Raw genomic sequence first — 22,410 nt, forward strand, 5'->3', positions numbered from 1 at the left:
AAACGTATGGGTGTCCTTACATGGACTGACCATGTTCAATCCGTGCTGAAAGAGTCAGACTGTGTAGGGACACACCCCTTTGACAATTTGATGCTACCCTTTCCATTGTCAATGTATTCATACATTTCTAGGAGGACTAACCGGAATGTTAACAGATTTTTACGAAAATATGTTTCAGAATTTTTATTTCATGACAAAATTCAAGTATTTACTAAAACAGATGTGCCAGCAGAGGTGACAGGTTCTCTTTTAATTGTATTTTGTTTTTTGGTGCAAAAGGAATAGCTCCAATTTCAAGGAGCTTATTTTGTGGAAATATCCACTTTGTGGGTTCACACTGAGTTTGTTGCAGGCAGAAAATCTGCCTCAAAATTCAGTTTGGAATTTTGAGGCAGATTTTACTCTGCCTGCACGCCGATTTTCGCCCGCAGCCATTGAGCGCCGCGGGCATACAACGCCACGAAATACGCTTTCTCTGCCTCCCATTGATGTCAATGGGAGGTCAGAGGCGTAAAAGCCCGAAGATAGGGCATGTCCCTTCTTTTTCCCGCGAGACGTTTTTTCAGCCTGGGGGGGAAAAACGCCTCCGCCTCCCATTGAAAGCAATGGGAGGCATGTTCGGCCGTTTCTTGGCGCGTTTTCCGGCGCGGTTTCCTCTTCAAAAAACGTGTCAATACTCCATGTGAACTGGCCCTTCATGTATAATTTTGTTTTTGTTTTTTTGTTTTTCTAAACGCCTTTATATTAACTGCTTTTTTTTATATTTGATTCCAGGTAACATCCAAGGAGCAACAATTGTAGATTCTCTTGACACTTTGTTCATCATGGGAATGAAGGATGAATTCAAGGATGCTAAAGAATGGGTGGAGAAGAACCTAGAATTCAATGTGGTGAGTTGGATTTCAAGTTTTCCATTTACTCCCCATTCAGCCAGACAGTCTTACACAGAGAGTTGTAAGATTTCTACTGCTTAACCTTTGACTGGGGCTGTAAATATGAATGCTGCCAGCATCTGTATGGAATTTGGGTGCTCTTCGAAAACACAGGAAGTTGTATTCCACTATCAGCCTATCCCATACACCTATACTTGCCTAGTTGATGCCAATGCACAGATCCCCTACCATCTTCTTGGAGGCCTCCCTAGATTATGTGCAATCACTTTACCGATCAACGGTTGTCATAAGCTGTTTGGGTGCATATTCCCAGTGGCCGATAATATTTGATGTGTGGCATCTGACGCCAACTTTCTTTATATTAAGACCGTCTTACAGGGTTATTCCCATCTGTAACTCATAATTATTTTTTGGGCCGGCACACATGTATAATCAGAAAGAAACCTATTGAACTCCTCCAATTAAAATATTCACACTAGGATTTCCTCCTCTGTCTTCTTCTTTTCCCTGCTGCTTGTGAAGCATTGTGGGCAGCACGCTGCAGAAACTATCTTACACACAAAGTGCTTGTTCCAAACTACACACAGTTATTTCTGCTTACATAGAGAGAGATAACCGTGCTCTGAAGCAAACACACGTCACAGCCCTGATAAGGGCTCTGCAGTTATGTGATGAGTTTAGAATTACTGGACGGCTCCCGGACAACTGCGCATGACCGGTAGCCATCCTATTTACTTGCACTAGAGCAGGAGAGGTGGCTGGGCTGGGAACAACTGTGCATGCTCTATGCGCGCTCCAGAGTACCCGGCCAGCCTAATCAGGCTGAATTCACAACCTGCAGATTTGACGCGGATCTCACCATTGCAAAAGGTAAAATCTGTGTTCAAAATCTGTAACAAATCTGCAACATGTGAACTCGGCCTTATAGGGAAATACTTAGTAGAAACTGCGCAAGTGCGGCCACCACTGCATGGTTTGTAACCATTAAAAAACACTCACAAATAAAGCAAACGACATGTGGGGGGGGGGGGGGGGCGGGATCGGATGGATTATCTTCTGAATGCCACAAAACTTAGAAAGGAGGGTATTTAAAGAAGCTGGGCGTTCTGAAGAGAAGTGGATGATACTTCTCATCAGAACGCCCAGCTAGTAAAAGTAGTAAACACGCCCAGATGTAACACACATAATACACGCCCACTTGGACTTTTACTTTTCAACACGCCCAGTTGTACTTTTGCAATCCTCATTTGCATAAATACGAAAATGGTCATAACTTGGCCAAAAATGCTCGTTTTTTAAAAATAAAAACGTTACTGTAATCTACATTGCAGCGCCTATCTGCTGCAATAGCAGATAGGGGTTGCAAAATCTGGTGACAGAGCCTCTTTAAACTAGGTTCATTGAGATGGGAATACCCCTTTAATACAACTCTTCCCCCCCCCCCCCCCGTGTTTTCCATGTGAAGGGCAGGCTCCTTTAATGCCCCTGCCACTTGATATAAAAGCTATCAATTGTATTCTATGTGCATCTCCAGCTCACTCCTCTCATCAATTAAACGAGGCAGGCAGAAGCCGGTGAACCTGCATACAGCGTCTCATCCTTTCTCTTCTGTTTCTCTATTCTTACTGCAAAATAACAAATTAAACTGTTCAACAGTTGCGGAGGGAGGCAGTGCCAGGCTAAAATGTATTACTGTCTGCTGTAAACTCTCATGGACTAGTTGTGGAATCGAAAATGCTGCATTTATAGGCGACCTATTTATAAACTAGTGTGTGTGTGTGTATATGTATGTATGTATATGTATATATATATATATATATATATATATATATATATATATATGCATTTTATGCTTTTTACCAAGTCAGCAAGCCACACATATATTGTAGAATGGTTTTCTAAAGGGCAGTGTCCATGCGACTTTTTTTTTTGTGAATTTAGTGCATGTCATGTAGGATCAATTTATCCGATCTGTCTGTCTCTGATCTATTCATCTATAATATGTACCTGCTTTGTGTCGGATGCGTTAATACAGGAGTAAGTGACTGGCTAAAGACACTGTTGAAGATCGATTGCTTAGAATAGGTTGCCCACACTGACATTTAGATTGAATCTTGGCTGGCTTATGTGGGGCATTCTTAAAATTAGAGGTACATTTATAGTGTTGGTACAGTAAGCCGAGTAATGTGAAGTGTAATGTAATGTAAGTCCTCAGTCGTTGGTGAATTTTCCTATGATTCTAAAGTTTTCTGTCGTTGCTTAATCCCTTCGAGCATCTTTGTTAATCAACCGCAAAATCTCTGCTGGTGTGAAAATGATTCTACATTTCACTTCAGGAAAAGTATTTTCCAAACTGCAAGCCGTAGCTTCTCCAACACTCGTGTATCCTGGAAAAATTCTGCGTTGTCTAATGGGAATACATGGGGCAATGCCATTATACTGGCATCTCCTAGTCTGGAGTAGAGGTAGCAACCAGTTACAAGACTCCATTGATAACATATGTTATCCATTTATTTTAAAATAATATAATTTTGTCGTGCCGTGAGATGAGTTTTTGTTGTGGTTGAGATTATTCTAGATTAGAGGATGACTCTGTAAGGTTCTGTTCACACTGGCGGTTTTCTCTACATTGTTTTTTGTTCAAAAGAACCTAAAGAAACATTTTTTTATTGTCTCCATTCCATCAGAGTAACATTTTTTTGGGCAGCAAAAATAGCATAGACGTCTATTTAACAGGTATTCTGTTTGGTTTATGTTTGATGTAAATGGTGCAGCAGATTCTAATTCGTTATCGCCATTTTGGTATCCATTTAACTTCTCTTTTGAAGGTTAAAAATCTGATCTATTAAAAACAAGAGCACGACACGAACGTGAAGCTAATCTAATATCATTATTTAGCAGATATTAAACCTTTCCAACAAATGGGTGTACCATTACGTTCTAACTGTGGTCTTTTACCCGTAATGGAACATAATTGTGTGACTTGATGATCGCGCAAGCCCAGAAGCTGAGCAGTCGCACTTCCGATGTAACGCCCCCAGGATCGGAGAAACCTCCAGTCCCGTCCGTTTAATTGCGGAATTGAAGGAGCATGAACGGAAGGAGAGGACTCCCTTTGTTTTACCAGTCAGCCCCCGACATTGTGATGTGGCTCACATTTTAACATGGTTTTAAGAATCACCGCATGGGGCCTAGTTTTGGCCCTCATGGCTGTCCTATGATATTGACTTTTAGGGCATACCTAATGAAATGTAAAGCTAAGCACATACACTACCGTTCAAAAGTTTAGGGTCACTTAGAAATTTCCTTATTTTTGAAAGAAAAGCACAGTTTTTTTTAATGAAGATAACATTAAATGAATCAGAAATACACTCTATACATTGTTAATGTGCTAAATGACTATTCTAGCTGCAAATGTCTGGTTTTTAATGCAATATCTACATAGGTGTATAGAGGCCCATTTCCAGCAACCATCACTCCAGTGTTCTAATGGTACATTGTGTTTGCTAACTGTGTGAGAAGGCTAATGGATGATTAGAAAACACTTGAAAACCCTTGTGCAATTATGTTAGCACCGCTGTAAACAGTTTTGCTGTTTAGAGGAGCTATAAAACTGACCTTCCTTTGAGCTAGTTGAGAATCTGGAGCATTACATTTGTGGGTTCGATTAAACTCTCAAAATGGCTACAAAAAGAGAGCTTTCATGTGAAACTCGACAGTCTATTCTTGTTCTTAGAAATGAAGGCTATTCCATGCGAGAAATTGCCAAGAAACTGAAGATTTCCTACAACGGTGTGTACTACTCCCTTCAGAGGACAGCACACACAGGCTCTAACCAGAGTAGAAAGAGAAGTGGGAGGCCCCGCTGCACAACTGAGCAACAAGACAAGTACATTAGAGTCTCTAGTTTGAGAAATAGACGCCTCACAGGTCCTCAACTGGCACCTTCATTAAATAGTACCCGCAAAACGCCAGTGTCAACGTCTACAGTGAAGAGGCGACTCCGAGATGCTGGCCTTCAGGGCAGAGTGGCAAAGAAAAAGCCATATCTGAGAGTGGCTAATAAAAGGAAAAGATTAATATGGGCAAAAGCACACAGACATTGGACAGAGGAAGATTGGAAAAAAGTGTTATGGACAGACGAATCGAAGTTTGAGGTGTTTGGATCACACAGAAGAACATTTGTGAGACGCAGAACAACTGAAAAGATGCTGGAAGAGTGCCTGACGCCATCTGTCAAGCATGGTGGAGGTAATGTGATGGTCTGGGGTTGCTTTGGTGCTGGTAAAGTGGGAGATTTGTACAAGGTAAAAGGGATTTTGAATAAGGAAGCCTATCACTCCATTTTGCCATGCCATACCCTGTGGACAGCGCTTGATTGGAGCCAATTTCATCCTACAACAGGACAATGACCCAAAGCGCACCTCCAAATTATGCAAGAACTATTTAGGGAAGAAGCAGGCAGCTGGTATTCTATCTGTAATGGAGTGGCCAGCGCAGTCACCAGATCTCAACCCCATAGAGCAGTTGTGGGAGCAGCTTGACCGTATGGTACACAAGAAGTGCCCATCAAGCCAATCCAACTTGTGGGAGGGGCTTCTGGAAGCATGGGGTGAAATTTCTCCCGATTACCTCAGCAAATTAACAGCTAGAATGCCAAAGGTCTGCAATGCTGTAATTGCTGCAAATGGAGCATTCCAAGACGAAAGCAAAGTTTGAAGGAGAAAATTATTATTTCAAACAAAAATCATTATTTCTAACCTTGTCAATGTCTTGACTATATTTTCTAGTCATTTTGCAACTCATTTGATGAATAGAAGTGTGAGTTTTCATGGAAAACACAAAATTGTCTGGGTGACCCCAAACTTTTGAACGGTAGTGTATGTGCCATGTAACAAAGAACTAAATGTGTTTGGAATATATACTCTTTTTGTGAAAATTCTGTGCTGAAGAGCTGAATTCAGGCTTCAGGTGATATGGGTTACCATTATCCATACAGCAGTGTTCATTGGCCGGTTGTGGACATTGATTTCTGTGAGTTTATCTTCTCCGGCAACTGTGGTGTCCCAAGATTTATGTGGAGCATATTACAAACTCAAAGGGGTTATCCAGTTTCAAAAACCGTTTCATATACCCTTTTAGGAATTTCTGCGTAAATTTAGGGGATCCTGTGTTCATGATTCTCATCTCTTGGCCAGGGTTGAGAACAGTTGCAAAGAGCATCTCTCCCCCTGGAAGACCTCTTCTGTCCTGCACAGACAACTCATTGATTTTGAATGGACAGTTGTGTAATGTGTAGTTTCTCATGTGGTGGCGCTATAGGGCAATTTAACACTTCGTGTTAGGTTTCCCCACTGATTACAGCTGATCGCTGAGATCCCAGTAGGGGGACACTTTGGATCCCTTGCCAATAAGCAGATAACAAAGTGGACAACCCCTTTAGAGAGAGTGTGTGTGTGTGTGTGTGTGTGTGTGTGTGTGTGTGTGTGTGTGTTTGCTCAACACTTGCCCTGGGTTTTGTTAGTATTTGCAGATAGCTTTCTAGTATTTTTAATGGCTAGACTAGCGTGATTTGTATTGCTTTTTTTGCTGTAAAAAATACTGTAATTCAAATGGAATTTATTAAACTTATTGGGGTCTCCGTTTTCTCTTGGATCTGTTGGAAAATAGATGGGTCATTGCTCTGTTTATAAACAGACCATAAACAGGATTGACCTTAGTGCGATGTGAAATATAATACATTTGTATAAAACTTTAAAATCCTACCAACATTTAGTTATATTTTAGTTTTAACTTCCAAATGTGAATTGCCTGCCCCTTTCAATGCTATTCCAATGCCATAGGCTTGATTGAAATGCCTTGTTCATCCTAGTTGAATTTTCATACCCCCTAAAGACTAGGTGAGCAAAGTAGGAGAACACTTTGAAGCTGTACCAAAGGGATTGTTGTAGTGCTTGTGGCACCCTCAATAGCTGAAAGCTAAGAGCTTAGATTTTTATGTTGGGCAGAATAAATACTGTTTAAATATAACATTGAGTATTTCTAAATCGAAGGTTCTTATTTAAGTTTTTGATTTTTTTTTTTCCCTCAAGACAGTTTTGCCTTTTTTAAGTCTGCTGCACGATTGAACTTTTCATAGGAATATATCAAAAGTTTTGGAAAATGTATGCTTTGCCATTTTTGGATTTTAAGTGTTGAATCTGCACTGAAAATCGGTGACTATTACAGTATAATGCGTGTGGATGTGGTTTTGAAATCCCAATCGACATACAGCTAAAAAAAAAATCAGTGCAGCTTTCAGGGCATGCTACGGATTTGTCGCAGATTTTACGGCAAATTTGTGGTAAATCCTTTGTGAATCTGCCACGTGTGAACTTGAGAGGAGAAAAGGTTTCATTCAGACTTTGATAAGCAAACCTTTTACCAGAATTTTCTCAGGTAAAAAGCAAGTTAAAAAATATGCTAAAAGGTGTTTAATAATTCCAATTAGAATTACTGTGGTATCGTGAAAATCCCTTTAGAATGATGATCTTCCCTTTCTGACCAGCAAAAATAAATTAACGTTGAATGGAAGAGAATTGGTGGGATCCTCCCTTACCTATGAAGCCAGTAAAACGGCGCAAACCTACTTTTGCTGGACAATAGAGCTCCATCCGGTTTTTGTGAAATGACCTGTGACCTGTGTATATGTTCACATTTGACATTCACAACCAGTGACCAACGGAAAGCCAAATGCGAGCCAGACCTATTTGTCAATCATCAGTGTCTGACCTCACAAATGCTCTTTTGGCTGAATAGGCACACAATCTGACAAAGGATCTTGTGGAAAGCTTTTCCAGTAGAGTGGAGGCTTTTATAGTGGCAAAAGTGGCTCAACTCTATATTCGCGCATTTTGATATAGTATGTTCAACAAGCTCATATAGGTGTGATGGACAGGGTGACTACGATGTAAGGTGGGAGATGCAAATACGATTTGTACAAGGTCGAGGTGGAATTTTGGACTATTACTCCCAACATATATGATTTAGTTCAACAATATATCTGGAATTTCTTAAGTGCACAGTTTTTCTTCAGGTCATTCCACATCAACTTGATAGGGTTAAGGTCAGGACTCTGACTTGATAATTTCAAAACACAAATCTCTTTTTTTCAACCATTCTTTAGTTTATTTACGTGCGTGCTTTGGGTCATTGTCCTGTAACATTGCCCAACTTCTCTTCCGCTTGAGGTCATGAGCTGCTGGCCTTGCATTCTCCTGTAAAATGTTTTGAGACACCTTTGAATTCGTTGTTCCCTCAAATCACAAGTTGTCCAAGTCCTGAGGCAGCTAAAGCCCCAAACCATGATGTTCCTCCACCGTGCTTCACAATTGGGATGAAGTGTTGGTGTGCAGTGTTTTTTTTTTTGTTTTTTTTCTCCTCCAAACATAACCCTGCAGTTGTGCTAAAAAGTTCCACTTTTGTTAAATTTGTCAATAGAATTTTTTTTTTTTTTCAGAAACATCAAGGTGGTCTCATTTAATCTGGAGAAGGGCCGCAATGTTTTTTTGGACAGCAGCCGCTTCCTTCGTGGGTGTCCTTCCATGAACACCATTCTTTTTTTTTTTTTAGTGTTTTTATAATATTGGACATCTGAACAGAGGTTTTTGCCGTTTGTAAAGTCTTCAGTAGGTCTTTTGCTGTTTCTCCCCTCTATCAGGATTGCCCTTTGCGCTGTTTGAGTGATCTTAACTGGAGGCCGTCTCCTAGGGAAAGTAGAAAAAGAAATCCTGAATTTTATCCATTTGTATACAGTTTGACCAACTGTGGATTGATGTACACACAGGTCTTTTTGAGGTTTTCTGAAAGTTGTTGCCTAGAGGCATGGTTCACACTAAGGCCTCTTACACACACACACACACACACACACACACACACACACACACACACACACACTTACACACTTTTTCTGGCAATTTAAACCATCAAAAAAACACTTTTAACTTGGTTTTTGGTGACGTTTATTCATTTGGTTTCATTTTGTACATGTTTTTTTTTTTTTTTTTTTCGGGGGTTTTTAAAGGAGCACTCCCACAACAATTTTTATTCTCTGGCCTGTTGGATAGGCACATTATGTAAATTGGGGTGAAGGTAATTTTCTTACCAGTGGGTGTATTTGTGAGTTATCCACTTCCTTTTGGTCCTCAGCTGAGTCATGTGACTAAGACCCCATGCACATGACCGTAAAATTGCCCGTAATTACAGGCCGTCATTACGGTCCGTAATTTCGGCCCCTTTCGTTTCTATGGCCGACTGACACCTTCCCGTAATTTTTACGTGAAGGTGTCCATGCCATAGAAACTTGCCGAAAAAAATAAGACGTCCCATTTTTGTATTTTACGGACCGAGCGCCCATACTTTAAAATGGGAGCACGGCTGGTAAATACGGACGGCTGTCGCCGGCCATGCCCGTAATTACGGGCACGGTCGTGTGCATGGAGCCTAAAGCTGGATTCACACGTGCATGTTCGGTCCGTAAAGGACGGAACGTATTTCGGCCGCAGGTCCCGGACCGAACACATCATAAATATCTATGACGCTAGGAATCCCTGCCTCTCCATGGAACTACTGTCCCGTACTGAAAACATGTTTACAGTACGGGACAGTAGTTCCACGGAGAGGCAGGGACTCCTAGCGTCGTACATAAGTATGATGCTAGGAGCTCGGCTCCCTGCAATGTGTTCAGTCCGGGACTTGCGGCCGAAATACGTTCCGTCCTTTACGGACCGAACATGCTCGTGTGAATCCAGCCTAACTCTCAAACTGCCACAGTGTCTCGTGTGGACAGGAGGTCAGTTTCTCCATTCATTCCTATAAGACTCACATCGAAGCTGTGATAGTAATGAATTTGGAAACTGACTTCCTGTCCACACATGAGATGTTGTAGCAGTTGGATAGTCCTATTGCTGGTCACATGACACAGCTGAGGACCGGAAGTGGGTGGATATCTTACAAATACAGCCACCGGTTAGATTAACTTCACCATAATTTAATGTGCCTCTCTAATGGGCCAGCGAGTAAAAAAAAACAAAAAAAAACGTGTGAGTTCTCCTTTAAAGTGCTCTAGAGAAACCTATGGGGGAAAAAACACCTAAAAAAAAGCCATACCCAGAACATGCTGCTTTTTGGAGAAAAAAAACCCCCCCACTGACCATCAAAACTACGACAAACACCCAAAACGAGTTTGTATAGTGCATTTTATATATTACTACAGACTTAAATTTAACATCTGGCCACCAAAAACACACAAATTCAGTAAAACAGTTTAATTCGCCAGTCTTAATAGGCTTAAAAGTTGGAGTAAACTCCGACAAATTCATTAAGAGGCAAAAGCCTTTTGATGTGTCGCTTGTGGTGCAACGAGCACAGCCATTTGCCGTTCATTCTTTCCCCCTTTCGGCCCAAAAAATAAACACACCCAAGCGCTCCCTTTCTCCCCTCCGGCTCTTCCACCACTCCAGCGCTACACATACAAGGAACTGGTGGTGAGCAGCGCCGGGACCATATATGCGATGCAGGGCTCAATGTCAGTGCTTTGTCGCTTACAACATCCTGAAGCTGCCCGGCGTCAGGTCCTTGTATGAGCGGCGCTGCAGTGATGAAGGACCCAGAGGGGAGAAGAGGAGCAGTGAGTACAATTCATTTTAATCTAAAAAAAAATAATTTAAAATTGAATTGTCCAATGGAAGGGGCGGTGGGCAGTCTGGTTTAGGGGCCCAACATGGGCCTCTAACTTGCTACGCCCCATAGAGTGAAATCTATGCCAGCCAGAAGCTGGTGTAGATTTTTCCACTATAATTAACGACCATTTTATGGCGTAAATTGCAATAAATTTGTTGGGGCCAGGTGGCCACACAGTCTTTTCACAAAAGTGGCAAGGGTGGCACTTTTGGGCCGTTTGAGACTTTTCTACGCCAGAAAACTGGTGTAGAAAGGTTGATAAATTACCCCCTTTGTCTAAATCCAGCCTTAGGGCATGTTCACATGGCTTCTTTTCTGGCAGAAAATTGTACTCCGAAAAAATAATTTTTTTAAAAAATATATATTTTCGAATTGTTTTTGCCATTGTTAATGGGAAATGTTAAAAATCTTAAACTGTTTTAAGAAGTGACACACACTTTTTTCGAGGCGTTTTTTTTACGCAGCTTTTTTTCAAACAGCACTGTAAAATTAGGCCTCATATAAATGTTCTCAATAAAATACATGAACCGTATGACTGTGTTATTAGCATAGTTAGATTGTGTAATTGTGACTTTAATTACAATGAGATCACATTTTATTAGTAATAAAAGCCAAAATCCAGGTAATTCTAAAGGGTTAGTTTATTTTTTTCTTTCGATAGATAGATAATATACCTATATATAGAGATCTTTATAGATATATCTATATCTATATATCTCATTTTTATTTCTATTTGGAAACCTTGCCCATTTTCCTAGCCTGACTGCTTTCTAACTGTTTGTTCTTTTATCTCTTAATCTTGTTTTACAAATGTAACTTTTTTTCTTATTCAAATATAATTTGCTTTCAAAAGAGGTTTTGTAAGGCTATACAGTGTAATTGATCTGTGCATAATTTTAATTAAAACACATTAATATTTCATGTCTTTGTATTTCAAAGTATATTTTCATTATCGTGCCATTCCGTTGTACCAAAATCAAACTTGTCTCTTCTTAGGTAATTTTGTATTTCAGGCTGTTCTCATTTCACTGTAAGATGTTTTTTATAAGTGATAGTTAATCGTACAGTTTAAAGAAACAATTTGTCCATTTTAAGGCTACAGAACTGTGCAAAAGCTTAGTATTCCGTTTGTTTATCTTCAATAGGATTCAATTAACTCTGTTTTTGGATTATCCTTGCAATTTTTCCCTAATTTTAAGAAGAAAAGCTTTCAGGGATATAGTCAATTGATACATTTTTGGTCATACTTTATAATTCATGAAAAGACTCTTTCTATCCTGGCGTTTTTTTTCAAATTAAATCGAAAATGAACACTGGATAGTACGTGTCTATGTGCATATTAACGAGAGCTATTCAAATTGAAATAGTAGTTTTTTCCGAAAATACACAATAATCCATCTGCTGAATATGCAATAAAGTCTGTGCATTGTCAAAACCAATAAAAATGAATTGACCTCTTAAAGTGTATTTCCATACAAAATAGATCTATAGTCAGCACTACTGTATGTATACAGTAATAGGGTATTCATATGAAATAAAAATCAAACAAAACGCAAATCTGCAAGTTTAACCCCTTAGTAACCAGCCTGTTTTAGGCCCCAACGACCAAGCAATTATTATTTTTTTCTATAGTCTCATTTCAAAGAACTTTTTTTTTATTTTACCGTCGACATAGCTATATGAGGACTTTTTTTTTGCGGGATTAGTTGTACTTTGTAATGGCACCATTTAGGGTACAAATAGTTTTTTGATTAACTTTTATTAACTTTTTTTGGGGGGGGAATAGAAGAAAAACCCTGAAATTCCACCATTGTTCTATGCGTTTTAAATTGTTGTCGTTCACTGTGCGGCGTAAATAACATGATACCTTTATTCTATGGGTCGGTACGATTACGGCGATACCACATATGTAGAGGTTTTTTTGTTTTGCGACTTTTGCACAATAAAAACACTTTTGAACTAAAATTATTTGTTTTTGCATCGTCGCTTTCCAACAGCCATCATTTTTTTTTGTATTTTTCCGTCAATGTAGTGATTTTTTTGTGGTTGTTTTTTGAGGGACGAGACATAGTTTTGATTGGTACTGTTTTGGGGTACATGGGACTATGATTAACTTTTTTTATTACATTTTTTTGGGGGGGCAATGGAAAAAAATGCAATTTCGCCATTGTTTTTTTTGTTTACGGTGTTCACCTTGCGCTTTAAATTACATATTAATTATATTGTTTGAGTCATTATGGTCGCGACGATAACATATATATTTATTTTTTACACTTTTACTAAATAAAACCACTTTATGGAAAAAAAATTGTATTTATTTTTTTTACTGTCATTTTTATTTGACATTACTTACTTATTTTTTTTTTTAGTCTCACTAGGAGACTTCACTATGCGATCTTCAGATCACTGCTATAATGCTTTGGTATACCAAAGCATTATTGCCTGTCAGTGTAAGTCTGACAGGCAATCTATTAGGACGTGCCTCTGCCACGTCCTAATAGGCATATGCCCAGGGCAGACCTGGGGGCTTTTATCAGGCCCCCGGCTGCCATGACACCCCGTCGGAGGCCCGCGGGCCGCCGATGGGTGACAGAGGGAGCTCCCTCCCTCTGTGAATGATTTAAATGCCGCGGTCGCTATTGACCGCGACATTTAACGGTTTAAACGGCCGCGATCTAAGTAAACTTCAATTGCGGTTATTGGAGCCGGAGTCCAGCTGTCATCAGACAGCCGAGCCCCGACTCCAGCCTGCACGGGACACCTGTGCAGGGCTTAGACTGTCCTGCCGTGAAAAGTCGACGGCCTAGCCTAAGGCCCCTTAATGACCGCCGTGAAATAGTAGCGTATTGGTGGTCACTAAGGGGTTAAGCAGCTTCTAGTCCGGCAAGACTTGTAAACTAGGAATTCTTTCTCTCAGCATTGTGGTGCACTATAGGGTAAAGGGTTTGACTACCATAGGCATTCCATTCTTGAATACCCAATTAGGTCAGGCTAAGGCAATGGATGTGGAGTGCAGAGAGTTGCGTCTTTAGGCTACGTCTATACCTAGCGGTAGTAATCCACCGCAATCTGCATGTATACTATACATTGAAATAGTGAAATCTGCGGCTTTTTCACAACACAATGAGCATGCTGTGAATTTAAAAATCAACAGCATGTTCATAATTTTTGGGTGGAATTTGTCAACATGTATTGTCCTATACGTTGCTGGGAATTTACGGTGCAGATTCCGCATCGCAAACCCGCAACAGATTTACCAATGTCTGAACATGAACCTTTTATCTCGTGTGTCTAAAAAATCAATTTCCGTGTTTTTTTTCTTCCAAAATATTATTTACATTTTTACAAATAAACTACATGATTAAGCGTGTGGAGAAATCTAGTAGAAGGTGTCTGTTTCTCTGGGGGAAGCACTCATTAACGTAATATAACACATTTTATGATGATGCCCTTTATATGTCTATAGATTTATATACTGGTATGAGATTTGCCGTATATGCTGGGTAGGCTACTCTACTGGGGCAGTGTTGTTAAATGCAGGGCTGTGGAGTAGGTAAGCCAAATTTTGACTTCCGACACGAGTTTTGACTATTTTCTAAATAGGTAATGATGATCCCAGTTTTAGCTCGCTGTGTAGAAATGTATGTATAGTTTGTAATGTGTTTGTCCTGGAAATCAGGTTTTGGTCTGAATGGGAGTTAAATCAACATCTAAAGTGTATTTGCTATATTGAGTACTTGCCTTAATACTGTCTACCGGTTCTCTGTAGTAGCTCTGAGGGCACTGCAGGCACGCACAGTCAGGGCCGATTTAACCATCGGGTAAACGGTGAACTTGCACCAGGCCCACTGGCAGCGGCACCATTTTCTACCGTGTTTGCCTTCTCTGGACACAGACACAGTTGAAAACTTGTAAGGGCAAGTTTGGGGGCGAACACCCAGAGACAGGGAGAGAACAGCAGTGTTGTGTGTTTTCTGATGGGTATGTGTCCCCTGTTGGCCCTTGTGTGCTTCACCTTCATTGGTTATCTGACTTCCGTTTCCGCTTTTGTGTTGGTCTGCCTGTTCTCCCTCCTGTAGTTCTGCTCTGCAGCATGCGGCTTGCTGCAGAGGAGGGAGGGGAATATAGGCGCAGCGAGGAGGGAGTGAGAAATATACATAAGTACTGGACACTACAGCACAGCCCGATTTTTGGTAACAAAGACCATATTAACCCTTAGCGCTCTAGTCTGTTTAGGAGGGAGTTGGCCCACTTATGAAATTGTTGCACTGGGTCCACCAAAGTGTTAAATACGGCCCTGTGCTCAGTAGTTAACGCCCTCCAGAGTCTTCAGAGGAGGAGCTTCATTACTGCACGTGGGCAGCAGAGATTTGGACTTTTTAACAAAGTTCCTTGAAGCAGCAGCATGAAGACACTTAGTATAAGGCTCCATGCACATAACCGTAAAAATACCCGTAATTAAGGGCCGTAATTACGTGCCTATAGACTTCTATTGGCCACGGGTACCTTTTCGTTTGCATACGGGAAGGTGCCCGGGCCGTTGAAAAATATAAAACATGTCCTATTTCAGGCGCTAATTACGGCACAGGCAGGCCAATAGAAGTCTATGAGGCTCCCGTAATTACGCGTGGCTACTTGTGTGCACATGTAATTACGGGATCGTTGCTAGGTGACGTCAGGGGATTTAAATTTTTGAATAAAGAGAAGCAGAGAAAATTGCGTCTGAGCGGTTGTGACCCTTTTAAGGGGTTTGGACATGATTGTGACATTATTTCCAGCCCCCCTTTTTTTACGGGCCCGTAAATACGGGTGGAATACGGATGACAACTGACCTGTATTTACGGGCACGGGTCCGTAAAGTCAAGTTAAAAACGTGTGACAATGGGCCCATATTTATGGCCAGTATTTACGTGAGGGAAAAAATACGGTCGGGTGAATGGGGCCTAAAAGAGAAGAGCGAATAAAGGAGAGGTGATAACTCATTTTCTTTTGCCGCTAGAACCATACTAGTTATGTTTCTTCCAACTCGACCCAAAACTGACCATGACTATCAAGTCACTGTAATTGTAAACCTTTATATGTTTTTGTAACGTTTATTGTATTTCTCTTTCCTTTTAGAATGCTGAGGTTTCAGTCTTCGAAGTTAACATTCGTTTTGTTGGTGGCCTTTTATCTGCATACTACCTTTCTGGAGAAGAGGTAAGGGTTTCTGTTCATTCTGCTTTCCCAGCCAGTCAGACGTTCCCTGACAGAATGTTCCACTTTAAATGTAGGGTGTGATATGTTGGTCTTCAACTCCTTTTTAAAGATGCATAAAATGGGGTGGACCAATTTTTTCTTCAGATTTGAACCATTTTACAATTTCTCTATCCTCACATTGACTTATTATGCTGAGAAAAGTGCAATACACATTGTGGTAAACTTGGTTATACAACCATATGGGAGATAGTATGAGAAGTGTCTGTGTGTTGACCATCCTTTTGGGGTTCGATGTGTTCCTGATAGGAGTTCCTCAGTATAAGAAAATCTTTTCGGAGATTCCCTTGGTGTGCCAGAATCGCATAAACATTTTCTTATCCTTTTCCACACATTGACCCTCATGCATAAAAACTTTTCTAAGTAAGTTTCAGTATTGCCTATAGCAACCGATCCGATTACTTGTAAGCTGAAATCTAATTGGTGGCTCTTTCGTAGAACCGTTTTTATGTATGAGGGGGGCCACTTTTCCACCTTTTTGGGTTTAGCATGAAGCAATAATAGTTGCATGTAGTGAGTAGTGACCGGTTTCAATTGATAAAATTCATTGCCAGCCTGACTTCAATTAAGATTATAATGGAATTGTCAAATCGCTGCATGTAAACATTTTGTACAAAATAATCAGATTGCAAGTTGGATTTTCATCATAGTGTGCCAACCCAACCTAAAGCCTCGGCGTACAACCGTAGAATTCTACGGGTTCAAACTGTACCTCCCTTGCATGTATTTACCCCTAGTTGCATTGCTCTTTCTAGCCTTATGTAGGTGCCATGAGGTGGCATATGAAGTGCCTGCAGGTCCATAATACAGACCTACAGCCACTGTGTGTACACTCCATGCACATGCCATTGCTTTAGCCCTTAGGCATTGGCCCCTAGGCAGCGGTTTGGTGGTCTACACACATACCTGGTAACGGAGGTTTCTCAAGGCAATCTCTATTTTACCATGAAGCATTTGTTAATCTAAGGACTTTATGTGTAACAATCACCTCCATTGGCACCAAATCCAAGGTATAAACTTAGGGATTGATTCTGAACTAGGATCTTATGAGCTTTTTCACATCTTGTTCTAGCAATATTTTTTTCCCCCTCATTATTTGCGTTCTGTAACAGCACTCTGCACATTTCTCGAATATAGCCCTTGTACACAAACAATAAGATGCCTCCAGTAAAATGCTCCTGTTTGGCCAAACATCAGTGGAGGAAATCTGTCATATTAATTTTTGGTTTGTGCAATACACTTTGGCTTCTCCGCTTATATCTGACAGTGGCCTGAAGGAAGAAAGATGCCGTTCCCATTCTAGGAAGAAGGATCTCCATGCCCTTCACTATTCTGATATGCTACAAAACAAGGCTTTTGCTGTACCATCAGTTTTATGTTGGTAATTCACTACGTGGAAATAAAATACATGACTATAAAAAGAGACAAAACAATACATAAAAATGTTATATTGTGTATAACAAAATAAAAAAGCATTTTGAAAATGGGAAAACAAAAATTTCAATTTTTCTTTTACCTTGATGTTTCTGTTCTACCCCTGGTCCTTCTTGTTTACAATCTGTACAGTATGGGACGTGCCATAATGTTCATACTTATGTCAATTATTTGCAATGCAGATTTTCAGGATGCTTTTTATTTGAAATAACTGATGTTTGAGAAAATAGAATATTTAAAGTGAATCCGTCATAAAAATCTGTCTAGGTCCAACTAGCTATAATATGAAACAGGACAAAAAAAATGGTGCCGCTTGTAGAACAGCCGACGTTTCACCTGCCTCCTTGCACCCCTTAGCTGTTATACATACAGCACAATTTAAAAAAAATTGTAGTCCTACATGATTAGTTGGAATGCCCACATACACCCTTCGGCATCATTTACACGAGCATAATATACGCACGTGCTTTTCACGCATGTCGTACGCACCTATATTAGGCTATGGGGCAGTGCAGACAGTGCGTGAGTTTTGCGCAGCGTGAGTCCGCTGCGTAAAACTCGCGACATGTTCTATATTTCAGCGTTTTTCGCGCATCACGCACCCATTGAAGTCAATGGGTGTGTGAAAACCACGCAGGTCGCACGGAAGCACTTCCGTGCGAACTGCGTGGTTCGCACAACAGCTGTCAAACTCTGAATGTAAACAGAAAAGCACCACATGCTTTTCTGTTTACAAACATTCAAACGGAGTGTCATAATGATGGCGGCTGAGCGAAAATCACGCAGCCGCGCATCATACACTGATAACACACGCAGCTTTTAAGTGCCTTTTGCGCACGCAAAACGCCACATTTTTTGCGTGCGCAAAACGCACACGCTCGTGTAAATCAGGCCTTCTAGTTAGCAATGCACGTGTCTGCACGGAGTTTCCGTTAAATTCATTGACTTGGTATAACCTGGCATGAATGAGCTGTGGTGTTAGAGACTCTGTCACCACATTATAAGTGACCTATCTCCTACATAAGGAGATGGGCGCTGTAATGTAGGCGACAGTAATGCTTTTTATTTAAAAAAAACTATCTTTTTTCACAACGTTAGGAGCGATTTTGGTTTATGCTAATGAGCTTTCTTAATGCCCAAGTGGGCGTACTTTTACTTTCGACCAAGTGGGCGTTGTACAGAGGAGTGCATAACGCTGACCAATTGGCATCATGCACTCCTCTTCATTCATTTACACTGCACTAGCGATATAGATATATCGCTATGTGCAGCCTCATACACAAGCCCTAACATTACTAGTGTCCTGATAATGAATACACATGACCATCCAGCCTGGACGTCATGTGTACTCAGAATCCTGACACTTCTGACTCTTTTTTTTTTTTTTTTTTGTGAGATTCCGGCAAGTGAAACCAAATCTCGTTTAGCTCCGAGATCTCGCGAGATTTTGTATCCGTTGCTGGAATCTCGCAAAAAAGAGTCGGAAGTGTCAGGATTCTGAGTACACATGACGTCCAGGCTGGATGGTCATGTGTATTCATTATCAGGACACTAGTAATGTTAGGGTTTGTGTATGAGGCTGCACATAGTGATATAACTATATCGCTAGTGCAGTGTAAATCAATGGAGAGGAGTGCATGATGCTGATTGGTCAGCGTCATACACTCCTCCGTACAACACCCACTTGGTCAAAAGTAAAAGTACGCCCACTTGGGCATTAAGAAAGCTCATTAGCATAAACTAAAATTGCTCCTAACGTTGTGAAAAAAGATCGTTTTTTTAAATAAAAAGCATTACAGCGCCCATCTCCTTATATAGGAGACAGGGCACTTATAATGTGGTGACAGAGTCTCTTTAAGTTCTTCTATTTAAAGAAACTTTGAAGAATTAACTGGAAATACACTTTAGGCTTTTGCTCTTGACCGGTTTCAGCAACACTAATATTATTTGTAGTATTTGTGAAAATGTTCCTACTTGTCAGATTTTTTTTGTCATGAATGACAGACAGGAGAAAGGCTTATGGGAAATGGTTTGTCATCTGACATGACAGGTGCTGCAGGAACAGATGTCGGCTCGCCCCGAAAGAGTTGATTGCCAGAGTCAGGATGAACAGCTTTTAACCGGGCATAAAAACCTATTTTGTTTTGGAACTGCCAGATTTAAGGGGCACACAATACAACCTAATTATCATTGTCACACACTTGGGTTAATTTTACAATCACATCTTGGATCTACAGTTCTGGATTCCTAAATCATTTCTACTGTGTAAGCATGACAAAATATTAAACGGTGTATTGATTTCTGAATAATGGTTGTAAGCTGAAAAAGAAATGGACTGCTTTTGGCAGTATATTTTATTTAGTATACAGGCTAAAATATAAACTACATTAACATTCCCCTCTTTTTAACCCCCTATCGGTCATATTGAAATAAAATGGGAAAGAAAAAACCTCCCAAAAATGACACTTTTTTTTTGTTGTTTTTTTGTAGCTTTTGTATTTTGCCTCTTGTAAATATTTGACTAATTTGAGTACCTTCATAGGAAAATAAGCTCCTTGCTGCCGCAATCATCTTTTGTTTTAATTTTTTCCTCCCCACGTTTTAGGAGCTAAACAGCAATTCCTCCATTGTTTTTTGGGTTTGCTTTTATGGCATTCACCATGCGTTAAAAATGACATGTTAACTTTATATAAATTTTGTATTTCCGTAATTGTATAGGCCTGCAGAATAGCTTTTTTTTTTTTTGTGTGTTGCCACTTTTACAAGAAAAAGTGTTAACATTTATTTTAAATTTGTGTCCCCATATTCTAACACCCATTAATTTTTTCCTTTGATAATGCCGTGTGAGGGTTTGTTTTCTGGTGGGCGATCTGTAATTTTTCATGGTACCATTTTGGGTCACATATGACTTTTTGATCTCTTTATATTCCATTTTTTTGGGAGAGGTCAGGTGATAAAAAAAAAAAAAACAGTAGGCGACCATGGCAACCATCCATCCCCCGCAGCAGTCGTGGCTAGGGCCAATGGGATGACTGAGGGGGTGATCCCTCTTTCTAATGGCTTAGCTGCTGCGGTTGCTATTGCTAAAAGGTTAAACTGCCAGGATGAGAGTTCTCCCTCTTCCCGGCCATGATTTCCAGATACGTCAAATGTCGAGAAGGGGTTAATGACGTAGCTGATTTTGACCTTGACGACTAGTAGCTGTGTAAAGACCCATGCACACGACTCTAGAATTTGTCTGTAATTATGGACCCATTCATTTCTACGGCCGACTGACACCTTCCTGTGTCGTAGAAACATTCCGTAAAAATAGGACATATCCTGTTTTTTTATTTTACAGACTTTATAATGGGAGCACAGACCGCAAATGCGGCCGGCTGTCCACGGACCGTGATTACGGGCACGGTCTTGTACACGGGGCCTAAGGTCTAGACAGCTGTATCACGGAGCTTTCACCCGGAGACCACTCAGTGTGATTTCCAGTCATGTGATCGCTGTGACAGCCTGTCACAGCGATCACATTGCTCCTCCCAGGAGCGCTTGTGCGCCGACAGTATGGCACTCAGCTATGTGAACGCTGTGACAGTCTGTCACAGCGATCACATGCGTGCCGACGGTAAGGAGCTCCATGATACAGCTCAGCTTCTAGAGACAGCTGTATCACCGAGCTTCAGAGTGGTCTCTGGTCAGGTGATCGCTGTGACAGCCTGTCACAGCGATCACCAGTTGCATCTTCTCCCTCTCTGGCAGACTGCCAGAGAGGGAGAAGAATAATGCAATGTAAAAAAAAAAACACCTTTTTTTTTTTTTCAATAACATTTTTCTTTGTAAATAAATTTGTCTATCTGCTACACGGTGACTTTGGCCACGCACGACACAGGTCGACCAGCCAAAGATCGCTATATCCCGTTGCCTACATTGCATGTAATAAGTCAATGTGGTTGTGTCGCAACGCACAACTTGCCACGACATGACAGTTGCAAGAAATCAAAACTCGTGTGGCAGGTCGCAACGCAACCACATTGACTTTCATTACTTGCGGTGTAGGCTAGGGATGTCACGATACCAGTATTTGGACTTCGATACCGATACTTCGTGTAGTATTGTGATTTCGATTCCAAAACGATACTTTGCCAACAGTAATAAAAAATAAATTAAAAAAAATTCTTCCATTTTCTGATGTGATGAATTTTGAATGTGCCTCACAATAATAGTAATTAACCCCATAATGTTTCTATCATAACTGGTTAATGTGTAAGGTACATGATGGGGTTAATTACTATTAATGTGAGGCACATGGAGGTTAAATTCATCACTCCTCATGCCCCACAAGTGAAAAAGCAGTTTATATTATTTTTTTTACAGCGTGCACATCAAAAACGATGCAAAAAAAAATGTTGTGAAGGTTATTACGGCCACGCCAATACCGAATGTGTATATTTTGTATTGAGACTTATTTTAAGGTTTATTGTAAATAAGGTGTATGTGTGTTTTTAGTTAATATTACTTTGTTTTTACTTTATTTTTAAACTTTAATGTACTGGCATATATCTATATGCCAGTACATTAGCCTACGTATAGTAAGCAGGCAGTTGTTAGGACATGCCTAGGTATGCTCTAACAGGAAATATGGTAAGACAGCCCTAGGGTCCTTCAATGGACCCTGGGCTGTCTGCCCATATATGGTATGTCCCTCAATCGCGTCACAGGGATTCCTGTGATGCGATCCAAGGGGCATCCCCCCTTCTCACTTCCTCTTGAATGCTACAATCAGCTTTGATTGCAGCATTCAGGGGGAATAACGGCAGAGATAAGAGGATTATCTGATCTCTGCCGTTATAGAGCGGGGCTGCAGCTGTGTAATACAGCCATTGCCCCACCACTCCTGACATTGAGTGTGTGCGCGGTCAGCATGAGGAGATGCGGCCGGCACTGCACTAATGAGCGTCCGTTCAGGCACTGAGCACAGAAACATGGTTTTTTTTCAGTGCGCCCGCCTTGTTCGTTCTTCATTGCCGGCAATCATTAGTGCAGCGCTGGCCGCATCGCATTATCCTGACGGCGTGCACTTGTCAGGAGCGGGCAATGGCTGTATTACACAGCTGCA

The 22,410-nt window shown here is 40.7% G+C and overlaps 1 protein-coding gene across 2 annotated transcripts in view; it reads left to right on the plus strand.

Moving 5' to 3' along the window:
* Nucleotides 1–22,410, plus strand: part of MAN1A1 (mannosidase alpha class 1A member 1) — a 206,297-nt gene that overhangs the window by 94,820 nt on the left and 89,067 nt on the right. For both annotated transcript variants that reach the window (XM_075862405.1, XM_075862404.1), the window contains exons 3-4: nucleotides 775–890; nucleotides 15,732–15,812. In XM_075862405.1, the coding sequence (XP_075718520.1) occupies nucleotides 775–890; nucleotides 15,732–15,812 (197 nt within the window). The remainder of the gene's footprint in view (nucleotides 1–774; nucleotides 891–15,731; nucleotides 15,813–22,410) is intronic.

This window comes from Rhinoderma darwinii, chromosome 4, assembly GCF_050947455.1.
Source record: "Rhinoderma darwinii isolate aRhiDar2 chromosome 4, aRhiDar2.hap1, whole genome shotgun sequence".
Taxonomy (NCBI): Eukaryota; Metazoa; Chordata; class Amphibia; order Anura; family Rhinodermatidae; genus Rhinoderma; species Rhinoderma darwinii.